This window comes from Dunckerocampus dactyliophorus, chromosome 12 (assembly GCF_027744805.1).
Source record: "Dunckerocampus dactyliophorus isolate RoL2022-P2 chromosome 12, RoL_Ddac_1.1, whole genome shotgun sequence".
NCBI classification, from domain to species: Eukaryota; Metazoa; Chordata; class Actinopteri; order Syngnathiformes; family Syngnathidae; genus Dunckerocampus; species Dunckerocampus dactyliophorus.
Genome location: NC_072830.1, coordinates 3,934,760 through 3,957,215, shown reverse-complemented (window position 1 = coordinate 3,957,215; position 22,456 = coordinate 3,934,760). Strand labels below are relative to the sequence as shown.

At 39.1% G+C, this 22,456-nt stretch overlaps 2 protein-coding genes across 9 annotated transcripts in view; both read left to right on the top strand.

Moving 5' to 3' along the window:
- Nucleotides 1-2,665: 2,665 nt before the first annotated feature.
- LOC129191618 (arfaptin-2-like) lies at nucleotides 2,666-14,328 on the top strand. Of its 7 annotated transcripts, XM_054795126.1 has the most exons (11): nucleotides 2,666-2,711; nucleotides 2,820-2,924; nucleotides 2,995-3,103; nucleotides 5,347-5,455; nucleotides 5,652-5,714; nucleotides 6,064-6,150; nucleotides 6,270-6,373; nucleotides 9,854-10,075; nucleotides 10,152-10,309; nucleotides 10,542-10,716; nucleotides 12,888-13,784. In XM_054795126.1, exons 3-11 carry the CDS (start codon nucleotides 3,005-3,007, stop codon nucleotides 13,041-13,043), a joined length of 1,173 nt encoding a protein of 390 aa, XP_054651101.1. In that variant the 5' UTR covers nucleotides 2,666-2,711; nucleotides 2,820-2,924; nucleotides 2,995-3,004; the 3' UTR covers nucleotides 13,044-13,784. The 7 variants fall into 7 exon arrangements, with proteins under 7 accessions (XP_054651101.1, XP_054651104.1, XP_054651106.1 ...); XM_054795129.1 differs by lacking the exon at nucleotides 5,652-5,714 and having other exon boundaries at nucleotides 2,672-2,924; nucleotides 12,888-13,779; XM_054795125.1 differs by lacking the exons at nucleotides 2,666-2,711; nucleotides 2,820-2,924; nucleotides 2,995-3,103 and adding an exon at nucleotides 3,113-4,361 and having other exon boundaries at nucleotides 12,888-14,327.
- Nucleotides 14,329-15,840: 1,512 nt separating this feature from the next.
- Nucleotides 15,841-22,456, top strand: part of LOC129191199 (tripartite motif-containing protein 3-like) — a 35,518-nt gene continuing 28,902 nt past the window's right edge. Inside the window, exons 1-4 of one of the 2 annotated variants that reach the window (XR_008573160.1) lie at nucleotides 15,841-15,910; nucleotides 17,811-18,204; nucleotides 19,494-19,555; nucleotides 19,886-19,988. The gene's annotated coding sequence lies outside the window, so the exon portion shown is untranslated. The remainder of the gene's footprint in view (nucleotides 15,911-17,810; nucleotides 18,205-19,493; nucleotides 19,556-19,885; nucleotides 19,989-22,456) is intronic. The other variant, XR_008573161.1, reaches the window with a different exon arrangement.

Sequence of the window (22,456 nt, the reverse complement as noted above, 5' to 3'; positions counted from 1 at the left end):
TCATTTGTGGGTCTTCATGTGTTCCCACCCGCTCTGCGCTCTTAAAGGACGTATAAATGTCTTCGCAGCGGCTCCGTGTTGTCTAAACCTGACATAAAAAAGGGTTTGATGCTTACAGTCCCACACTTATTCTAAATCAAGATTTGTTTTTTTCGTGTTTCAGCGACACCCTGGAGGGTTGAAGGCGCTATCATAAGGCGTAGTGATCCCTCAGGCAGGAATAATCAGCCTTTCATTGGAGATGTTCCATTCATTCCCGACACCAAAGTCTGACGTCTCACCTCAGGGCGGTCTCTGCATGAGGTGGGCTCGCTCCAAAGCAAAAGAACATACAGTACATTAGATATTGTATTATTTTTTATGCTGACAGCTATAACAAGAACCAGTGTACAGTCAACTGGAAAAATACAAATCCAATTGGGGGTGCCGGCAATGAACTGTGACCCCACTTACAGCATGGGAAACTCCCACTGCTGGCACATTTGTACATTTCAATTTTTTGGTCAAACAACTGCTTTTTTATTGGCCCGCAGCACATTCTAAAAGTATAATTTATCAAGAAAACAAACAAACAAACAAAAAAGCAACAATGGAAAAATCAGCATTAATTTGACCAAAATGAAGTCAAAATATTAAGAGAAAAAAGTTGTCATCTAACGAGAAAAAGAAAAAGTTTTAATTTTATGAGCATAATGTCATACTATTATGAGGAAAAATAACATCATTTTAGTAGCATAAAGTTGAAATATTAAAGAAAAAAATGTTGTTTTTTAAGTCGTAATATTATGAAAAACTTAACATCAAATAAAGTTGTCATTTTTGGAAAATTAGGTTGCGGAAAAAGTTATAATGTTATCAGAATAAAGTCAAAGTATTATGGGAATAAAGTGATAATTATGAGAAGAAAATTCACGACAAGAAAGTTGAAACAATTGAAAAATTAAAAAAAAAAAACAATAATATCAGAAATATAAAAAACTGTAATTTTACAAGAATAAAGTCTAAATATTAAGACAAAAAAGTTAATCTAACAAGAAAAAATTTACAAAAAATGTTGAAGAGGATAAACTCATAATATTAAGAATTAATGAATATTAATATTGAGAAAAAGTAAATCGAATACATTTTAGTAGAATACAGTTGAAAGATTTTTTTCAATTTTTGGAAGTCATAATATTAGGAGAAACAAACAAAACAAAATAAAATTGGTTGGGGGGAAAAAGTTGTAATATTATGATCATAAAGTCTAAATGTTATGGAAATAAAATAATATTACCAATTTTTTTTTACAAAGATTAATAAGAAAAAGTTCAAATAATTGGAAAAAAGTTATAAAAACTGCAAAAATGGCGAAAAAAGAGCCAAGGCCGAAGTTCATATTAATAATATGTTTGTTCAATCTATCAAAGTATCAAATATATATCTTTCTTTTCAAACCGAAAATGTTCAATTTCCACACAATGCAGGTTTAGGCCCTAAATTTTATCTGATTTATCGCATGATGTCATAATTCCCTCATATCGGCACCCCTATAAATAATACTCAGTATATTACAAAAATGCATACAGTAGTATATTTACAGTAGTATATAAGAAATATATTGCATTACACCCTGTATTGCACACTAAAGAAAAGATATTTTTACTTTTGTTGCTTGTTTTTGAGCGTTTTTGAGCCAAAGCAGTATGGGGAATTTTTCCCCTATGATCAACCAAGCATTGAGATGTTTGGGAAACATTTCACTTCTCTTTATGGACCTCCAGTACGTCCACAATGACTTCTACAGTGCATTTGGAAGCCATGCGCCCTTATCCGCTCTCCCTGATTGTAACAAATGAGGCAAATTATTCAGCCTATCTCTACGGGACAACTGCAATCAGCAAGAATGGCAATAATAATAATAACCAGAAATTGCTAATGCGCCTAGAAATTGCGTGTGGAGTTTTAGATATGCCATTATGAGGCAGAACTCCACAGAAAGGAAATAAATGAGGGCTCTAATGCTGTTTATTACATTACATCGTATCCTAGCAATCTCACGACATAGTGAAAATGTGCCCTCTAGCGGCTGTGAGCGGCATAGGGATGATCTTTGATTGGGCACAGAGTTGGTGCGATGATCTTCCAACCTTGCCATGAACCAATCAAACAAACACTTTAAGGACACACAGAGGGCACAGAGCACAACAAATAAATATAAATATATATATATATATTTTAATATATTTTAATATATTTATATATATATATTTAAAATATATATTTAATATATATTTATACTGTATATATGTGCAATATATAAATAAAAAATGTGTTGGATTTACATTATTTTTATTACATTAATCTTAAATCCAACCGTGATTATTATTTCTATGATGAGTTGACGGTGACCTCCTCAGGCAACAAGCAGTATTGCAGTTAAGGGATAAAGTAACGTCAGCACTGCACGACGTGGACAACTGAACGCGGAGGAAGGTTTCTTTCAGAATAAAAGCACACTCTCTCGGTATACGCTCCCCCGCTTCCAGTTACGCACCAAAACGAATAAAATCGGTATTCAAAGATTTTTCTTGAAATGTTGATGGCCTTCATAAATCTCTAAATGTCACATTCGAGCAGCCTAAAAATGCTACAACTTTTATCGCGAAGGCACAGTAAAGCCGCTGCTGGGCTGGATGGATGGAGGCAGGGATTTTCTGGATGAGTTAAATGTAAGCAGGCAGACCATGTAAAAATAACAACCATGGATCTAACCATGCATTGTTTTAATTAGGAAATTGTCTTTTAATTTAGGCGATTGCTTTGCCTTTTTATTACAGTTGCCTGCTTGTTTGTATTTGAACAAGCTGAGCAAGCAAGCTAGCTAGCTTGCTGTCACTTAGCCAGAAGCCACATCAGCTGCAGCATTAGCAGTTAGCATCCAGGTAAGTCAGCTGAGCTCTTTGAAAGCAGCACTAGGCTATAGCTGGTGGACTTAAATGTTGATCTTTTCAGACATTTAATCATGGCAGAGGGTATTATGAGCAAAGCTGCCACCATGGAGATCCCCATCAACAGCAATGGAGACACTGGGACACAACCAGAGGATGACAGCCTGGAGCAGGTTATTTCCTCCACCAATTTTGTTGATGATGATATTGCAGTCTTCCATATTTCGTCATGGAGTGGCTGAAGGTGTATATTTACTCAACTGCAGAGAGCACGGTGTGTCTGTTACGAGTAAGAAGTTCATTAGGGGCAGGCCTTAAAGGTCCCATTTCATAGCATTTTTATTATTTTGAGTAAGTGCCAGAGGTGCCACAACAGTGGAAGTTTGTTATAATGTAGCCTTAATGGTGGAATTTTGCATTAAAAAGTGCTTTTAGTAAGTTGAACTGGGCATTTCTGAGCTGTGTTACTCTCCAACAGAGTATGTGTCTCCAAGAAGTGCTGTCATGGATGTTATCTGCTTTTGACACTGTGACTCTGCACTCGTACAACATAATAGATGCCATATATCACACACAGCAACGTAACATGAAGAAGTGCAACAGGAGGACACAAACGATAGTAAAACTAGCATAGTTACGGGATGCTAGAGCACAAACATGCCACTCACATTTTTAACAGCAACATCATGCTGGAGAAAAATTAAATGATCAAACTTACAGCTCCCGAGTATGTAGCTGACTGACAGTTTGCAGAGCATTAGGCTGCATTTTGTGATGTGTAGTGAAGCCTTTTTTCCCCACTAAGAGGTGGACATATTCACTGTGTTCCACATTATTATGCAAATGCTAATTTTCTCAGTTTGCTAACTAGTCAATATAAACTACAGTCACCATCATTTTCAAGTCATCAACTTTTAGAGTACAATTCGAATGTTATTGGACAAACCTCCCAATGATAAAAGTATTTTTTTCAAAAAATAAAAACTTAAAATGCCCTGTTCCACATTATTATGCACAACAGAGTTTCAAAGTATTTCACTGGTTAAGAACCAAAAATGGTCATTTGTTGAATTTGCAGCATAAGGAGGTCGTATTTACCGAAAACAAAAGCTGTTTCAATCACTAACATTTGTAACAATCACAGGCCAATGTACGTGTTAACATAAGATCCCGTCTTTTATATAACTTTCACAATTCTTACACTGAAATTGTGAGGTTTTTTTTTTAGCATTTCTGCTTTAATTTCTTTGCAAGATGTCAGAATAGCCTCCCATGGCTGTGCTGTTTTGTTGTGATCTGCCTCCCACCCTCATAGATTTTTTTTGCTTGACGATGCTCCATAGGTTCTCAATTGGGTTGAGGTCAGGGGAAAAAAGGTGCCAAACCATGAGTTTCTCTCCTTTTATGCCCATAACAGCCAATGACAGAGAGGTAGGTATTCTTTGCATCATGAGATGGTGCATTGTCATGCATAAAGGTCATTTTGCTACAGAAGGTACGGTTCTTCTTATTGTACCATGGAAGAAAGCGGTCAGTCAGAAACTCTACATACTTTGCTGAGGTCATTTTCACACCTTCAATGACCATAAAGGGCATACCAGCTCTCTCCCAATAATTGGGATCCAAAACCTGACTCAGCCACCTCCTCGCTGCCTTCACAGCCTTGTTGAGATGTGCTGGCCATTCTCTACTGCATCCATCCGGACCACCCGAGGTTGCACGGCCCTCATCAGTAAACGGGATTGTTTGAAAATTAACCTTCATGTATTTGTTGGCCCACTGCAACCGTTTCTGCTTGCGAGTATTGGTTAGGGGTGACCAAGTAGTAGGTTTATGCATAACTGCAAGCCTTCGGAGGATCCTACACCTCGAGGTTCATGGGACTTCAGAGACACCAGCAGCTTCTAATACCTGTTTGCTGCTTTCCAGCAGGTGCTCTCTTGATTCCATACATTTGTCTGGCAGAAACCTCATTATACCTTTATCAGCACAATCTTTGCTGTCATCTGAATCAGCCTCAAATTTCTTGACCGTACAAAAGTTTTTGTGAATTATTGAATGTTTTCATGCCTTGTCCAAGGCATCGCAATATTAGGTGGGTTTTTGTCAGCAGCGAGATCCTTTTTCTTTCCCATATTGCTTGAAACCTGTGGCATGCTTAATAATGCAGAACATCATTTTTAAGTAGTTTTTTTTTAATTGGGCTCACCTGGCAAACTAATCATGACAGCTGAGATTGATATCAGTAATCCAAAGAGCCCCAAGACACAATGCCATTCATGAATTTCATTGGAAAAATAACACATTTTATGTTTATGATACTAAAATCCTATTTGCATAATTTGGAACACAGTGTGCACTGGTGTCTTGTTGTCTCCTGTGACTCGGAACCTGTGTTCTGTTGTCCATGGATCAGGATTTGCAGCAGGTGATGGTGTCCGGGCCCAACCTGAATGAAACCAGCATCGTCTCAGGAGGGTACGGCGGACCAGCGGGCGGCATTATTCCAACCAGCAGCATTAAAGGTACTGTTTGCACCTGGAGAAAGTACTGCTCCACAACATCAGTGATCCATGACATGAATTAGCCTTCAGTCACTGCAAGAGTTTATGATATTTTATATACTGTATGCATTTGATTTACTGTCACAATACAGCCACTGACCTGTGTCCTGCTGGTGTGTATTACCTACTGTATATCATATTACATATCATCTCATAGGGCCTGCAATTCGTTTCAACCCCGAGTATTTGGACAGAGGACGTGGCCCTGCGCCTGCACCAGGTGCCCGTGCATTCTGAAGATGTTTCTCAAGTTAACCTTCAGTTTTTGGGCCTTTTTAAAGAAAAAAAAATGGTTTCAGTCCCTGTTGGACTAAGGACTTGTATGCATCCTTGCTTGCACGCCTCCAACTCACAATTCTAGCAGAATGGTGTCAGCCGTAAAGGAAAGAGATGCACTAACCAAAAAGAGCTCTTCAAACTGTTATGTGCATCGTCTCATTAACTCCAATGATATTTTTTTCTGGATTGCATGGGAAACCTGCATGCTGGAGTGTTACAGTACTAATTCATTATAACCATGCTTTCGCCCATGTCTTGCTCCTCATCCTCACAACCATTGCCCATTCCAGACATCCGCATGAAATCCAGGGGCGCTAACGTGCCCACCAGCCAGTCAGCAGGCAGTCGATTGGCTCAGCACAGCCAGCAGCTCTCAGGTACATCACAAGCTCATCATCACCACCATGTCCACCCTCATCTCAAGACTGTCTCGGCATTGCAAACATACCGGCTTTATATCGCCGCCTCCTTTTTTCTTCTTCTCTTGCTTTTAAAGGCGGGCCAAACCACAGCGCTTGCAGTGCAACTGAAGAAGTGTCCCGAGGTGTGGCAGTGGAGAAACTGGACAGTGTGAAGAAATGGGGCATAAACACGTACAAGGTCATTTTACCCACTGCCATTCTGCTCTAATACACACCATGCCTCACCTCATAAGTAAATGCCTCACCCCAAATAAATGCTTACTCCTTCCCTCAGGAAAAAAAATAACCAGTAGGTGTCTGTAATTACTTCTGCTATGACATCATTTCTAAATGTTTATTATTAATATCTCAAAGATATACAAAAAATATATACACTTTATATGTAATATTTATTATAGTGTAGAAGGTTATACAAAATCTCATTAAATATTGTTTGAATTCAACAAAAAAGTAGCAATAATACAAAATCATATGAATCATGCATTTGTACAAGTGAAGCCTGTGCATGAGGTAATGATGAATGCTGTAAACAGATACACCGTACTAATGTAGCACAGTGGTTCCCAAACTTTTTGCAGTCGCATACCCCTTCAGACATTTGAATGAAGCCATGTACCCCCCTGCCCCTGCACTTTAAAAAACAAACATTTTTATCTTAATTAACTTGAAATATTCAACATAATTAACCATTTTTCAAAACAGTACCGGCCATTTTAGATGATTTTGACTGATTTGTCAAGGCATACAGAATATTGTGTTCTATGGCTATATAAACATGGAACCTACCAAAAGAAAGATTAGACTCCCGTCTGTCATCAGATAAAAAAAGTGTGTTTCTGCCTTTTTCCGTTTTTTTGTAATTAGCAGTAGAACATATTTTTCCTTATTTCCTTTTACATCCATCCATCCATCCATCCATTTTCTATACCGCTTCTCCTCTTTTAGGGTCGCGGGGGTATGCTGGAGCCTATCCCAGCTGACTTCGGACGACAGGCGGGGTACACCCTGGACTGGTCGCCAGCCAATCACAGGGCACATACAGACAAACAACCATTCCCACTCACATTCATACCTATAGCCAATTAGGGTCACCAATTAACCTAACATGCATGTTTTTGGAATGTGGGAGGAAACCAGAGTACATCAAATTAATTTATTTTCAAATATAACACCATGAGCTATTTACAATTTTCACATTTGGAAGTGAACTACGCGTGTGTGCGCATTCAAATTCCCCTACGATGCGTAACCTTCTGCACGCTACACTCCTCCGCACTCTCCCACTTCCTGTCATGTGTGATTCTTCCGTCCACATGATCTCTGAGGAGATCTTATTAAAATGCACTTCTGCCACCTAGTGGCGATTTTTATTGCTTAAAATTGCTCTGAAGCTAAATGCATTCGGAGTCACCTCTTTTAGCTTCTCGCGCAAAAAAAATGTAAAATACGTTGTTGGGATCAGCCGTTTGGGTTTATAAGGATGTGTAAATACAGTACGTCTAATATGAGTTAGTACCAAATTGAAGGGGAACGTTTAACGATCATGATAAAGCAGTGCCCAAAGTAGAAAAAAACATACAACCAGCGATGAAGCCTCATTTTCAGTGGAACCCCCGCTCATTGCTGCGCCGTGCGGGGATTGGAACACCAATATAAATGAAATCTTCAAGATTAAAACACTCTTAACGCACAAAATAACCATCAAACTTACTTATTTGTGCATATGACGCACACAGAGCAATGAACAACTTCATGCTCGGTTTCCTTTCTGCTCCATTCTCCTTTCGCCGTGAGTGTTATGGTACGCGTACCCAACTTTTGGAACCTAGGGTAGAGATCATCATGTGAAATGGTTATAATATAAAAGGTACCTATTTTTAAAATGTATTATAATTCAAAATAATATCATTTTTTTCAAACAAAGTCTGTGCATTATGTTATTAATAATACAGTAAGTAGTGATCATTATTCGAAATATTTATGTTACTACAAAATATGGCTAAAATGTATTTTTTTTTAGTAAATATTCAAATGATGCCTGTGCATTATGTTGTTCATAATTAATTAGCGGAAATATTTATTTGAATGCAAAATATAAATCAAATATATTATTCTAATAAGGAACCTTACTGATTTACAAAATTTAAAGCAAATTCAAATTAAGACTGTGGATTAAGTTATTAATAATACTGTAAAAAGGTACACAATCATTATTTGAAGTATTTATTGGAATACAAAATACTAATAAAAGGTATTATTTTAATTTACAAACATTACAGATTTATCAAATAATTTAAAATACGTAATATTAAAATTAAACCTGTGCATTGTTATTTATAACACTGATACACAGTCTGGTACCGATTCTGTTCATAATTTTGATGGACAGAATTTCTAGGTGCGGCCAAGGTGTCGAGGGAGTCCAGTTTGGGGGTCCTTAGGCTCTGGTCTCTGCTATTTGCAGACGATGTGATCCTGATGGCCTTCAGCGATTACTGGGGCTTTTTGCAGCAACAGTGTGAAGCTTCTGGGATGAGACTCAGCACCTCCAAATCTGAGGCCGTGGTTCTCAGTCGGAAAAGGGTGGATTGCACCCTCCGCGGTGGGAATGAGGTGGAAGTGGCCTCAGGTGGAGAAGGTCAAGTGTCTCGGGGTCTTGTTCACGAGTGAGGGAAGGTTGGCGCGTGAGGTCGACAGGTCTGCAGTAGTGCGGTCGTTGTACTAATGTCCTAATGCTCTCAATTTATGTTCTCACCCTCACCTATGGTCATGAGCTTTGGGTCATGACCAAAACAATGAGATTGCGGATAAAAGCGGCTGAAATGAGTTTCCTCCGTAGGGTGGCTGGACTCACCCTAAGAGACAGGGTGAGGAGCTCAGTCATCCGGGAGGGGCGCAAAAGTAGAGCTGCTGCACAGCCAGTTGAGGTGGCTCGGGCATCTAGTCTGGATGCCTCCCAGCCGGGAGGAGGCTCAGGGCCAGACCTAGGACACGCTGGAGGGATTCTGTTTCATAGCTGGCCTGGGAACGCCTTGGTGTCCTCACGTTGGAGCTGGAGGAGGTGGCCTGGGACCGGGAAGCCTGGACTTCCCTACTGACACTGCTGCCCCCGTGACCCGGACCCAGATAAGCGGAAGAAAATGGATGGATACACAGTAATTATTTGAAGTATTTATTGAACACCACATATAAATGAGATATTATTATAATAACAAACATAACTGATTTATGAAATAATAAAAAATATATAATATTCACATTAAATAAATTAAAATATTGAAAATACTGCACAAAGGTATGCAATCATTATTTGACATATTTAAATAAAAATACAAATAAAATATATTAAGAAACATTACTGAGTTATGAAATGAAAAAATATATACTTTTCAAAGGAAGCTTAAAAAGATGCACTTTAATTAAATATTGATTTTATTTAAAAAATAAATATTTATTAAACATATAAATATAATAATATTTAAAAATGCATTTGCACAAATGAAGCTACCTCAAATACTTGGTCAGATATGTAATAATATGTTGGCTGTACTTAAGGTTACAAATAGAATGATCATATGTTTTAGTGGTGGTGTATGTACAGTAGCTGTTACTACTCAGAGTTTGGATTGATATTCCGATCATCTGCCCCTTCATCCAGTGTACCAAGCAGATGTTCTCTGAGCGTTTTGGCCGAGGCTCGCGGACAGTGGACCTGGAACTGGAGGCTCAGATTGACGTGTTACGGGACACCAAGAGCAAGTACGAGAACATCCTGAGACTAGCCACTGCACTCACCAATCACTTCCAGAGCATGGTCCAGACCCAGCAGGCTCTCGGAGATACCTTCACCGACCTCAGCCAGAAGTCTCCGGAGCTGCAGGTAGCCACCACGACACCTGCCCTGCTGATCCACTCGTGATTTTGTTTACAGCTGCTTGTTTGATTCCTCCCTTCAGGATGAGTTTGGATATAACGCGGAAACCCAAAAGCTTTTGTGTAAGAACGGCGAGTCCCTGCTGGGCGCCATCAACTTTTTTGTGTCCAGTGTGGACACACTGGTCAACAAAACCATGGAGGACACACTGATGACTATCAAGCACTATGAAAATGCAAGGTAACTGGATAGAACCACACGGTACCTGTCGATATTGACACTTAAAAATAAGGGAAATTATCCTGAAAATCAGGGGAAAAAATAATAAACCAGGAGAAACTATTAAAATGGGAGGGCGTCGGGAAAGAAGGGAAAAATATGGGAGTTTCCCGGGGATAACAGGAGGGTTGACAGGTATGAGTAGAACAGTCTTTAGGAAGTTACGCTGCAACCTTTTTTTGTTTATGCTCAGACTGGAGTTCGATGCCTACCGGTCCGATTTGGAAGAGCTGAGTTTGGGCCCGAGGGACAGCAGCTCCGTGGTGCGCATGGAGATGGCCCAGCACGAGTACCAAGTCCACAGGGACAAATATGAGCGGCTGCGGAGCGACGTCACCATCAAGCTGAAATTCTTGGAGGAAAACAAGGTTTGCATTTGCAGTACTTAGCTTGAAATACATTAGCAGTCTGTCCCCTCTTAAAAACAGTCGTTTTAGTTGCACTTGTCACAAAGCAACAAGACCACCATTTTACCTGGGTTTGTTCGTTCACCACTGATTACTGGTTAATTCTTCTTCAGATGCCTCTTCTAAGCCAGAACCCTGTTGGTTTTTGTATGCTACACTGCAAAAGTTGTAGCTAATCTAGCAAAATGTTTGCTGATGTTTGGGAGAGTTCCTTGTTGTTGTTGTTTTACTTCCTGTTCTGTACAGTACTTCCTGCGGTGGTCATTGTCTCATCAATGGAACATTACAGACACCTAGTGGCCATTGCAGAATACTACATGTCACCACAAGGTCTTTGAATGCGTCTTCTGAATGCCTTCTATTTGTATTTTGCGTCATTTAGCCTTGAAAAAGCTCAGTTTAGGCAAAAAATATGTACAATTCAATGTGCGACGTGGCGAGGGATGGCTGTACCTCACAAACGGTGTCCGGGGATCATTTTTTAACAAGAACCTCCCATCCGACTGTGCCACCATGCTCTGCCCAAATAACTTGACCCAAACTAAAAAGCTTCCAAAATTACTGTTGCCCATCTCTTTACTCTTTCCATTTTAAATTTGGCAGTGATGGGATTATTCCTCTAGGACACGGGTCTCAAACTCGTGGCCCGTAGGCCATTTGCAGCCCGCCGAGTCACATTTTGCGGCCCGCGACTTGTCTTCAAAGATTACTGTAATACTGTAATTGTGTTTGAGACCCCTGCTCTAGGAGAAGGTCATTTAAGTATGAAACCTGGAAATGCTGAAAATGCCCGAAAATTGCCAATGACTTTGAATGGTTCTGCTAAATGTCTTATATTTGTACTTCAGTTCATTTAGCCATTTTTTTGCTTGAAAATGCTTAATTTAGGCTAAAAATGACATAAAATGTGCTTAAATATGCATGTTTATTGGCTAAAAATAGGCCGTATTAAACCACGAAACAGTGATGATTATTAATTCCTATATTTTTGAAAAAACGTGATAGAGTGAGGCAGCGAAATTTGAAGCGCAAAGTGTTGAGGGATTACTGCACACCAGGAAATGTTTTACATCAGTTTTTCAGCGAGGGCCACATGGTGAAAAATGAAAGCTTAGAAGGGTCACTTTGATATTTTGTAAGGATATGCGAAGAAAAAACTGCATCTCAGCTTTGTCATATAGGTGAAAAAGTGTATTATTAGTATCAGCTTTGGTCTTTGCTCTTTTTTCCCATTTTTGCTGGTGTTTTTTTCACATATTTAAATTTTCTTCTTAAGTATTATACATTTTTAAATGTTATTGAGCTTTTTTGACTTTATTCCTATAATATTGTAAAATTTTCCCAATGTAATTTTCCAAAAATGTCAACTTGATTTTGTTTTTATTTATTATTTAATATTTTAATATTTTTACTACACTTACTTGAAAAAAATGACGTATTTATTCTGTAATATTTCAACTCTATGCAACTAAAATGACTATTTTTTTCTCATAATATTATGAGTTTAGTCTCATAAAATTGCAGCTTTTTTCTCATTAGAACAATTTATTGTCTTTTTTCCATTTCTGCTGTTTTTACTATTTTATACTATTAACTATTTCAACTTTCTTCTTGAAAATCTTCTTCTCGTAATTATGACTTTATTCCCATAATAATTTCACTTAATTCTCATATTATTGTAACTTTTTCCGCAATGTAATATTCCAAACTTCTTTCAAATTATGAGAATTTAAAAAACATTACGTCTTTTATATTTCAACTTTATGTCACTAAAATGATGTTTTTGCTCATAATATTACGACTCAATTCGTCCGACTTTTTCTCGTTAGATTACAGCTTTTTTTCTCTTAATATTTTGACTTTATTCTTGTAAAATTGCTGATTTTTCCATTTTTGCTGTTTTTACTTTTCTTGTTAAATAATATTTTTCGAATGTGCTGCGGGCCACTAAAAAAACGCCACGGGCCACACTTTGGACACCCCCGTTTTACATCTTTTGAGTCCAGCTTATGAAAAATGGGAGCAAAGACAAAAGTGTTGCGTTCATACTTTATTTGACTGTTTACGAAACGTGTCCGTTTGCGGCGCTGTTGTGTTGTTGCGATGATGTGTCCCGATCATTGACCTCGCAGGTAAAGGTGATGCACAAGCAGCTGCTACTCTTCCACAACGCCATCTCGGCCTACTTCGCCGGCAACCAGCAGCAGCTGGAACAAACTCTGGTCCAGTTCAACGTCAAGTTAAAGCCCCCGGGCTCGGACAAGCCATCCTGGCTGGAGGAGCAGTGACGCGGACGCTGAGGGAACTTGTTGTGGGATCCATGGAGGACAACTTTTTTTTATTTGATATGATATCTGTACAAGTACTTTTTGTTAAGTCACACAGTAAGTATGATTTTGCTAGTGCAGTGCATTTCCATGTATGTAACAATATGTACAGTATACTCCTCTATTGTGACACTTTATTTATGTTGAATTTTGATATTTTTCACATGGGATGTGGTTGTTGTTTTTGTGGCTACCTGCCTCAATGGTGATGGGAAATATGACCTGTGTATATATACTGTATAAATATATATACTGTATAGTACATTTCTTTTAGCTAATATACAATCTGTATTTCATTTCAGCTCCTGTTTGCTGAGCTAGATGGACAGGTACAAGCGAGCTGTTGATTGACAACAGCTAGAAATTCATAGTGAGATAAAAATGAACATTGGTCCGTATTTACTATGCTAAATCTAGTAAGGAGTACACTTTTACTGTTTTTTTATTATTATTTGTGTTTTCCCTATTTATCAGTGTGTGTGTGTGTGCGTGTGTAAGAGTGTTGTATTTCCACGTCTGTCACAAATAAAGTCTGCTGGATGTTTTGTTGCATACAACGCAGGATTAAGTACCTGTACAGTCATTGACCGTTTGGATGAATGTTGAAGCTCTGGGCTGATTGTACTGACCTCCTAGAAGCTCACGTAACGGAGTCTGTCCAGGTCACGTGGAGGTCAAAGAGGACATGTACAGCTTTAGCACATTTACCAACACAATTAACATCTCCGAAAACGTAGTCATACTAAGACTATGAATCCGTTTTAGTTGTAGGTGAAATTATGTAACTGTAACTCTATCAGACAATTATCTTGTAGATTTTATATGAGATGCGTATAGTATAGTATATATGCGTATATTTCCGCAAAGTCGGATTCAGTATTGATAAACTGGAGATTTTTGTAGTTAGAGCATAAAAAACCTGTCCATGGCTTTCTAAATATGGGTTTTAACATTAGAGTCCCGTAGACATGAAATAACACCCCTACAGTCACTTTTACACTTCTATTATTGTTTGTTTACGTCACATTGGGCTGGCTACGGGATCACTGCAGGGACATAACAGACAGTAGTGTAGCTACCTAACTAGTTAGCCTTTCCAATTAGGTTATTCTAAGTGTTTCAAACAGGGAGGGGAAGAAGGACAAAGAAGGCAAAAACTTACCACTTCCACACGGATTGACAGGAGAACCTTTTTTTCACCCGATCCCAGCCATGGCCCTGCCATGGCATGTCCGTCTCAGCCATGGCATGTCGGCTGGGCTCTGCTGGCTCAGTAGCCAGTCTCTACGCAGTGTGAAAGGTAATGTAGTCTAACCTCATGTCCCATAACATCACTGATGCCTAGTGACCCCAGTACTACATATAACTTGTCTTTCAATATTAGGTTAGCATGTTGGCCACACAGTCAGGAGATCGGGAAGACCCATGTTCGAATCTCCGCTTGGTCATCTTGGTGTGGAGTTTGCATGTTCTCCTCGGGCGTGCGTGGGTTTTCTCCGGGTACTCCGGTTTCCTCCCACATTCCAAAAACATGCATGTTAGGTTAATTGGCAACTTCAAATTGTCCATAGGTATGAATGTCAGCGTGAATGATTGTTTGTCTATACTGTATGTGCCCTGCCATTGGCTGGCAACCAGTCCAGGGTGTACCCCGCCTCTCGCCCCAAGTCAGCTGGGATAGGCTCCAGCATACCCCTGCAACCCTAACGAGGATAAGCGGCATAGAAAATGGATGGGTAAATAGTGAGGGAGCAATATTCGAAACACGATGTAGCGAGGGACGACTGTAAATCAGTTTAACTTTTGCGTCTCCCAGCGTCTCCACCTGTGGTGCGTTCAAAGGCATAAACATGTTAAAATTGTGGACTTTTTTAACAGTGGTCCACGCTGTACATTATACTTATTATCATACGTATTCTCATGTATTTATAAATGATTACCCACTTATGGTAAATGACAGTTTTTTTCTGTGGAAAAAAATTAAAATACTAATTTTGGACCGGGAATGTCATTTTTTTTCTTATGCATTTGAATGTAGATCATCCTGTTACACAAAAACACGTTTTTTGTGTGTTTTTTACAGTATTTGAATGACTGAACCACATGATTACTTGAGTATATTTGTATCAGAATTGTAAGTGGTCAGAGTGGGCACTATCGTGGTATTTTTCCCATGTGATTCCTAAGAAAAGCCCAGTTTTAGCTTGCAATTCTGCAGAGAATGATTCTCAGCTAAGTTGATTTATGACATTTCTGGATTTCATAAATGACTATTAAATTCTGACGTGGTTGTAAAGGAGACGTTTGCACTGAAATGAGTTGAGGGCAGAGTGTCCTTCAGGGATAAAAGCAGGGAGACTTAAGAGCCCATCAGCTCAATAATGGACGGTATTATCTCCCCTTAAACGCTTATTCATTCATTAGCTTGTTCGCCAACTTTCTTCACGGCTAATGATTAAAAGTCTGTTTGTGTGCTAAAAGCTCCTTTGAAACAAATCAATGCTTGCTTCTCTCTATCTTCTAGCCCAGCTAATCACGTTGCTTGAGTCCATAAATCCAGCCGAGCGCACACAGTCCACTGCGGCCGCTCAGAAATAAAAGTGCTGCCTGCCAGCAAATCGAGGAGCTCCAGAGGTGATCCCAGAGGTGCTCCTGCTGGAAGAGTGAGCAGGCCGCCGCTTCCCTTCTTTGCATGGGCGTGTCCTTCTCCCTTCTTTCCATGCAGGCTGGAGGAGTTGCGACACCGTTCATGTTTCAGCACGACAGGAGCAAGTCTGGAGTGAAAAAGGGACAAAATACTTTCAATGGTGCAGCAGGCTAGCAAAAAGGTGAGTTGCTGTTTTACTGCTTGCTTGAGATTCAGTAGGTTAGAAGTTGCTTACACGACAGAACAGTTGACAGTATGTTTGATCACCCCCATTATAAAATGCAGGTACAATTATGAAGGGTTTACATTGCATACCAAATAGCAAGGCCTGATAATGCTGTGTTGTTTTACCCGCTCTCTTAGAAATAAAGTGTAGCAATGCCAATGAAGTTACACTTCATGCACGTCACAAAAAGCCAAAGGGCAGAAACTTGCATTTTCCATTGGATCAGTGTCAGTCATCAGAGTTTTAACTCAAGACAGTCGAAGCTCCCATTGGTTTGTATTAAAAAAGTAACATTTTCCCACCGGAAATAATGATTCCAGCCGCTAAGTAATATTCTGACACAATTAACTGTTGTTAAGTTCTAAAAAAGAAGTCAACAGCCGTATGACAAAGCTATAAGGAAATAAAATGACTCACCTTTAATGATACATGACGTCAGCGCAGCAAACACATGAGGACACTGGATTACTTGAGCAGAGTCAACTTCACACGTCGCATTTCACGCTTTTTAACATTTTTAACAATCATGCAAGTGTACAAATAAGTTAACTGTTGCCTTGGGGGGGCAAGCCAACTTCTCATTTCTCGCTTAACATGCAAAACAGTCATAAAAGTGTAAAAATAAGTTAACCATAGCCTGGGAGACGAGTCAACTTCACAGGTCACGCTTTTAAACATTTTTACCAGTCATACAAGTGTACAAATAACTTAAACCGTGACCTGGGCGGCATCACACTTAGCATTTTATGCTTTCTAACACTTAAAACAGTCATTCAAGTGTAAAAATAAGCCCTCTGTAGCCTGGGAGGCGGGTCTCTTCACATTGCAAATGTCACGTTTTATGCTTTTTAACGTTTTACAGCCACATTTACGTTCACATTTTCATTTTTAGCGGTCATAAAAGTGGAAAAGTAAGCCTCCTGTAGCCTGGGAGGCGAGTTTCTTCGCGAGTCACGCTTTTTAATATTTTAAACTACCACATAAGTGTGAAAATAAGTTAACCATGGCCTGGGGGGGCGAGCAAACCTCACATTTCATACTTTTTAACGGTGTTAACCATCATAAAAGTGTAAAAATAAGTTAGCCATAGCCTGATAAATATGTCAAACTTCATATTTGATTCATGTTTGATGTGTGAATATTTTTTACATTCAAGTGTAAAAATAAACTAACTGTAGCCTGAGAGGCTTACATTGCAAGCATCACATTTCACGCTTTTTAACACTTTTAACAGTCTTGCAAGCATAAAAACAAGTTAACCGGAGCCTCACAGTTGGGCAAACGTCACATTTTCATTTTTAGCAGTCATACAAGTGTAAAGGTAGACCTCCTGTAGCCTGGAAGGCGAGTCTCTTCGCATTCCTCGCTTTTTAACATTTCACATTGCCATACAAGTGTAAAAATAAGTTAACCATGGCCTGGAAGGCAAGAAAACTTCACATGACATGCTTTTTAACATTTTTAACAATCTTACAAGTGTAAAAAACCAGCCTCTCGTCACAGTCACTCGTCTTCTCCTCTCTTTAAACTTGTTCATGTTATTTTAAAGTGGTACTAAAAGGAGTAGGCAGGTACCATCCTATATTCATGTGTAGTCACGATGCTTTACTTTACTTTACTTTACTGTTCTCTTTACTTGTCTTGCTTGCTTGCTGCTGTAACAAGTAAATTTCCCCGCTGTGGGATGAATAAAGTACATACAATACAATACAATACAATACAATTCTTTGGTAGTCAGTGAAGTAATGTGACCTCCGTCAGTCAGTGGTGTTTCCAACATGACAAAGTGTGTAGGTTTCCAAATGTAGGAGTGTTGTAAGTTGATGTGCCGTAAATCATCATCATGCTGCTGCAGGGCTTTCTTAGTTGAGCCCATGACCGCCACCCAGCGTTACTGATCACCCCCCGGCACAAAGATGCAACCAGGCGGCCCCGCTCCACCACCACCACCTCCTCCTCCGCCACCTTTACTGCCACCTCCCCCGCCGCCACCCCCGAGCGCCCTGGGTTCCAAGGGGCTGCGTCGACGCTCCAGGATGCGCAACTTCAACTGGGAGACCATCCCGAAGGACACCGTGATGGGAAAGCGCAACATCTGGACAGCGGATCAAACGGACGGCGATTACGAGCTGGACACGGATCACATAGAGGAGCTGTTCAGTCACAAGCAGGCCCAGCAGCACCTCAACGCCCTCGGCCGCCACAGTGTCAGGGGCACCCCGGCTGCATCTGCCCCCGGGGGAGAGCTGGTGAGTGCAAGAGGAATGGGGAGCCCCCTCCGTCTGTTATGTCTTTTTCAACTGGATGCCAACCACACCATGAATGATTTTTATGTAGTTTAATTGGTAATTGTGAAAAATCCAGAAAAATCTGTTCTTTTAAACCAGTATTGGTCACATATGCTAGCTGGCGGTGGTTCTCATTTTTTTTGTTTTTAAAAAATGTAATTTGGAGCAATTTGCATGCAGTCGCTTGAAGATCGATGAGTTATTTAGAACAGTGGTTCTCAACCGATCTCAACCTGGGACCCACATTTTCCCATGGTCATTAAATCGCAACCCACTTTTTATTGAAATCATTTTTATTTATTTTTTTACACTTTTATTTAAGTCATTTTTATAAACATTTTTCAAATTTTTGTTTAAGTAATTTTTATTTGTATTTATATATTTTTTACGTTTCTATTTTAGTGATTTGTTTGTTTATTTGTTTGTTTGGTTTTGTTTTTACATTTTTACATTTTTAACATAGTTTTTATCTTTAATTTTTACAGTTTTATGTCATTTCTATTTGTATTTATTTTTGTTTTTTACACTTTACTCATTTTAAAATATTTATGTATTTTTATATATTTTTTTACACTTAAGTCATTTTTATTGCTATTTATTTCAATTACTGTTTGCACTTTTATTAAAGTCATTTGTATTTATTTATTTATTTTTATAAATGTATGGTTTCATCTTTTGAAACATTAATAGGCGTAATGACGTGTCCAAAGTGCATTTTATGGGAATTTATGAATGTATTTTGTTAGAAAATGAGGAAGAACGATCACTCCATGCATACAAGTAATGCAAAAATGAAATGGAAGAGACCACAAAATCAAAGATAGCTGTGGCCTTGAACCAATAATAAAGACTCGGATTAATCCAGCGCACGTTTAAGGTCTCCCTGAATGTTCTTAGGCAGTAAAGTGAACACTGCCTACTAGAATAAAGGTAAACACTGTTACGCAATGTGTCAGGAATGTGATCTCTTCTCCTGTTTGCTTAGGGAAGGTATATGATAGCGGTCCTATGACACCGTTCTTTAATGAGATCATGTGAGCAGTCGTTCAAAAATGAGCCTCAAACGTATTTTTCTGTGTTAGTTCATCTCTGATGTTGCTGTTGGGGCACCCTGGTGGTTAAACACGCCTCCCAGATGTGGGCTTTCATGTTTCGTAGCCTCTTTTTGTTTTGTGTGGTGAAGCACCGCAAATTCTTAACCTTTGCACTGTGAGAATGACCCTTGCTGCCGCTTCCTGTCCCTTCCTCAGATGTCCATTCTTGGCTCCAAGAGGAGCATGAACATTGGCATTTTCCTCAAGCAGTTTAAGCGGTGAGTGGTTGGTTGCAATTTAGTGATTTTTGCGCAACAGTGCCGCTGCGTCACAATTGCATGTCCCGGCAGGTCTCGTCTATTTGGAACTTTACGGGGAGAGATGAGAAATGTGTTGCTGAAGGCTATTTAGCATGCCCTGTGCATCCTACACAGCATATATAGATATATATAAAATATATTAACACATTATAAATAACATAAGACGCTTATGCACATAAATTAGAACAAATAACAGATGTCAATGCCAATGGAGAGCATATTATTGCTCCTAGGATCACAAGTGGCAAACCCCGCCTAACTGTGATGTGATGGTCCATCCTTCCGCAGGCCTGTGGCGGACATGATCGAAGACATCAGAGCAGGAAGTGGACTCGCTTTTGGTTGTGGAAAACTGAGGGAGCTGTTTAAGCTGCTGCCGGACGAAGGAGAGGTGACTGTCGCACTTTTTTGTTTTGAAACGGTGTCAATTTGACAGCATTTTTGGTTTTAGTGTCACCTTCTCAACCGTTAACGAGGGTACCGATTTGAATGGGTTGTGATTAACTTAATACTTAGAAAGACTAATAAACTACGATCACTCAGTAAGACTGTACACTTTTTGGTACCACTTTGTGAGGGTACCCTTATCAAGGGTTTATGAACGCTTTACAAAAGGTTGTCATCAGTATAATAATGAAAATTACTTTCAAAAATGATTGTGTGAATGATCACACACATAAGTTTCTCCATGATTTTTTGATTTTTTTTGTCCGCTAACTCCTCCTCCATTTTTCAACCAATTCACACCATTCGAGCATCAAATCGTTCAGCTCGTTCGGGAATCCTATGCGACCATTTCAGTTTTTTCAAAAATGTCCCAGATTGTCCCAAAATCCAACATTTTCATGGAATTTTTCCCATTGAAAATGAATGGGCCATTTTTCAAACTTCCATCACTCGTACCTTTCTCAACCGATTCAAACCATTCCAACCAGAAAACATTCCACACATCCAGGGCTTCGAACTAACATTCCCAAAATTCCAACTTTTCCCGATATTCCCACTTTTCCTTTGCTCTTAATTACTGTAATTTCCTTTGATCTTAATTACTCAACTTCTTCAACATTTTTCAACCAATTCTAAGAATTCCAACATCAAATGGTTCAGCACAATCCAGACATTAAGGCTCCCTAAAACATTTAACATACATCATATATGTTTTGTCTTTCATGATGTCATAGTCTTGAATACTCTTATACATCAAATATAATTTATATTCCTTTTTTCCTTTTATTATTTCTTTTTTTGCTCACTTTTGTTTTTCCCCCACCTCATCAGGCTCGGTCATTCACACGCAATGTCTTCATCTAGTTAGTTATACAGTAATCCCTCATTTATTGTGGTTAATTGGTTCCAGACCTGACCATGATAAGTGAGTTTTTCCAAAGTAGGATTCCTTATTTTTAAATTTAATATTTTTGTAGTTGGAGCATAGAAAACCTGTTTATGACCTTCTAAATATGTTTTTTTAACATTATTAGAGCCCTCTAGACATGAAATAACACCCCAGTGGTCACATTTACACTCCTATTACACAATATAGCAGACATAATAAGAGAAAATAAGACATAAATAAGACTCATCCTCATGTGTTGCGGTAAATGTGGTCCTGTAGTAGGGGAGGTGAGTGGGAAGAGGACAGGAAGTGACAACGGGAGTTCAGAGTTGAGTTTTAGCTTGGTGTTAGGGATTACTGGTTCTCAAACCTGCAATAAAACTCTACTGTTCCGGCGATCAAGCCTAGTGCTTGTGTGTCTCACACAACCGGAGTAGAATGCTACATATCATCACAACGTCTTTGAATGCGTCTTCTGAATGCCTTATATTTGTATTTTACTTCATTTAGCCATTTTTGTGCTTGGAAAAAAAATACATACAATCTGCTTAAATATGCATATTTTTTTACTAATAATAGGCTGCATTCAACCACAAACCAGCACGATTTGTTAATTCATATATTTTTGAAAAGCTATGCTAGAGTGAAGCCACTAAATTTGAAAGACAAAGTGGCGAGGCATTACTGTACTTACTCTGTAACGCTTCGCAGGACAAGAGCGTGTACTTCCTGTCCTGCGCCATTATTCTGGCAAGCGGTGCTTCCGGTGTGGCGGAAGGAACTGCCGCTCCACGCCTGGTGGCCGCACAGCTGCGGTCAATACTTATCAGTGACAGTTAAAAGACGCGCTGGTTCATTGTTGTTGTCATTTTCATCGTTGATGAACCGTGTTACCTTACCAGTGCTGTCACCTAGACTTACTTGTATTATTTTTGTATCATTTTTCATACAGAGCTTTTCCTTTGTCACCTTTGGTTTTGTTATTGTTGTCTTGTGCAATAAAACTACTTTTATTTTTGCACTTCGCCGCCGCTTCTCTGCATACGGGGGGTCAAGCTTCTAACAGCCGCAACCTCCCACCGTGACATACTCGTTATTTTCCGCCAAAATTAATTGAAGCAGCAGCGGAGTTACTCCTTCTTAAATGTAATTAGTCACCAGGGAAAGTCATTTTTGCTTTGCTTTTTTTGAAAAACCTTGAAATATGTAAAAGAAAGGGGATTTAGCTTTGTAGCGTAGTTGAGAGATGTTGCACGAGGTTATGACTTGCAATTTTCTTCCAAAACGCTAGGGGGGAGTGTTTTTGTAGTGTTCCATTTGAATTTGTATTGAATTAATTACCTGTTACTGGAAAACAATAAGGACTATTTAGAACACAGTTATTCCCAACACTTTACATTTTATTTACATTTTATTTCATAAATGAAATAAAGCTAAAGAACTGAAAGATTGATCTAACATAAGGCTTTTTGGTGTTACTTTGTGAGGATACCCTGGTGAAAGCTTTATGAATGCACACAGTA

What these genes read in the sequence shown, in the direction of transcription:
- LOC129191618 (XM_054795125.1), top strand. Translation starts at nt 4,203, where the DNA reads ATGGCTGTGCTGTTTTGTTGTGATCTGCCTCCCACCCTCATAGATTTT. An exon ending in TCCAACCAGCAGCATTAAAG is followed by an intron (nt 5,456 to 5,651) that starts GTACTGTTTGCA and finishes ATCATCTCATAG; the next exon opens with GGCCTGCAATTCGTTTCAAC. An exon ending in TGGCCCTGCGCCTGCACCAG is followed by an intron (nt 5,715 to 6,063) that starts GTGCCCGTGCAT and finishes TGCCCATTCCAG; the next exon opens with ACATCCGCATGAAATCCAGG.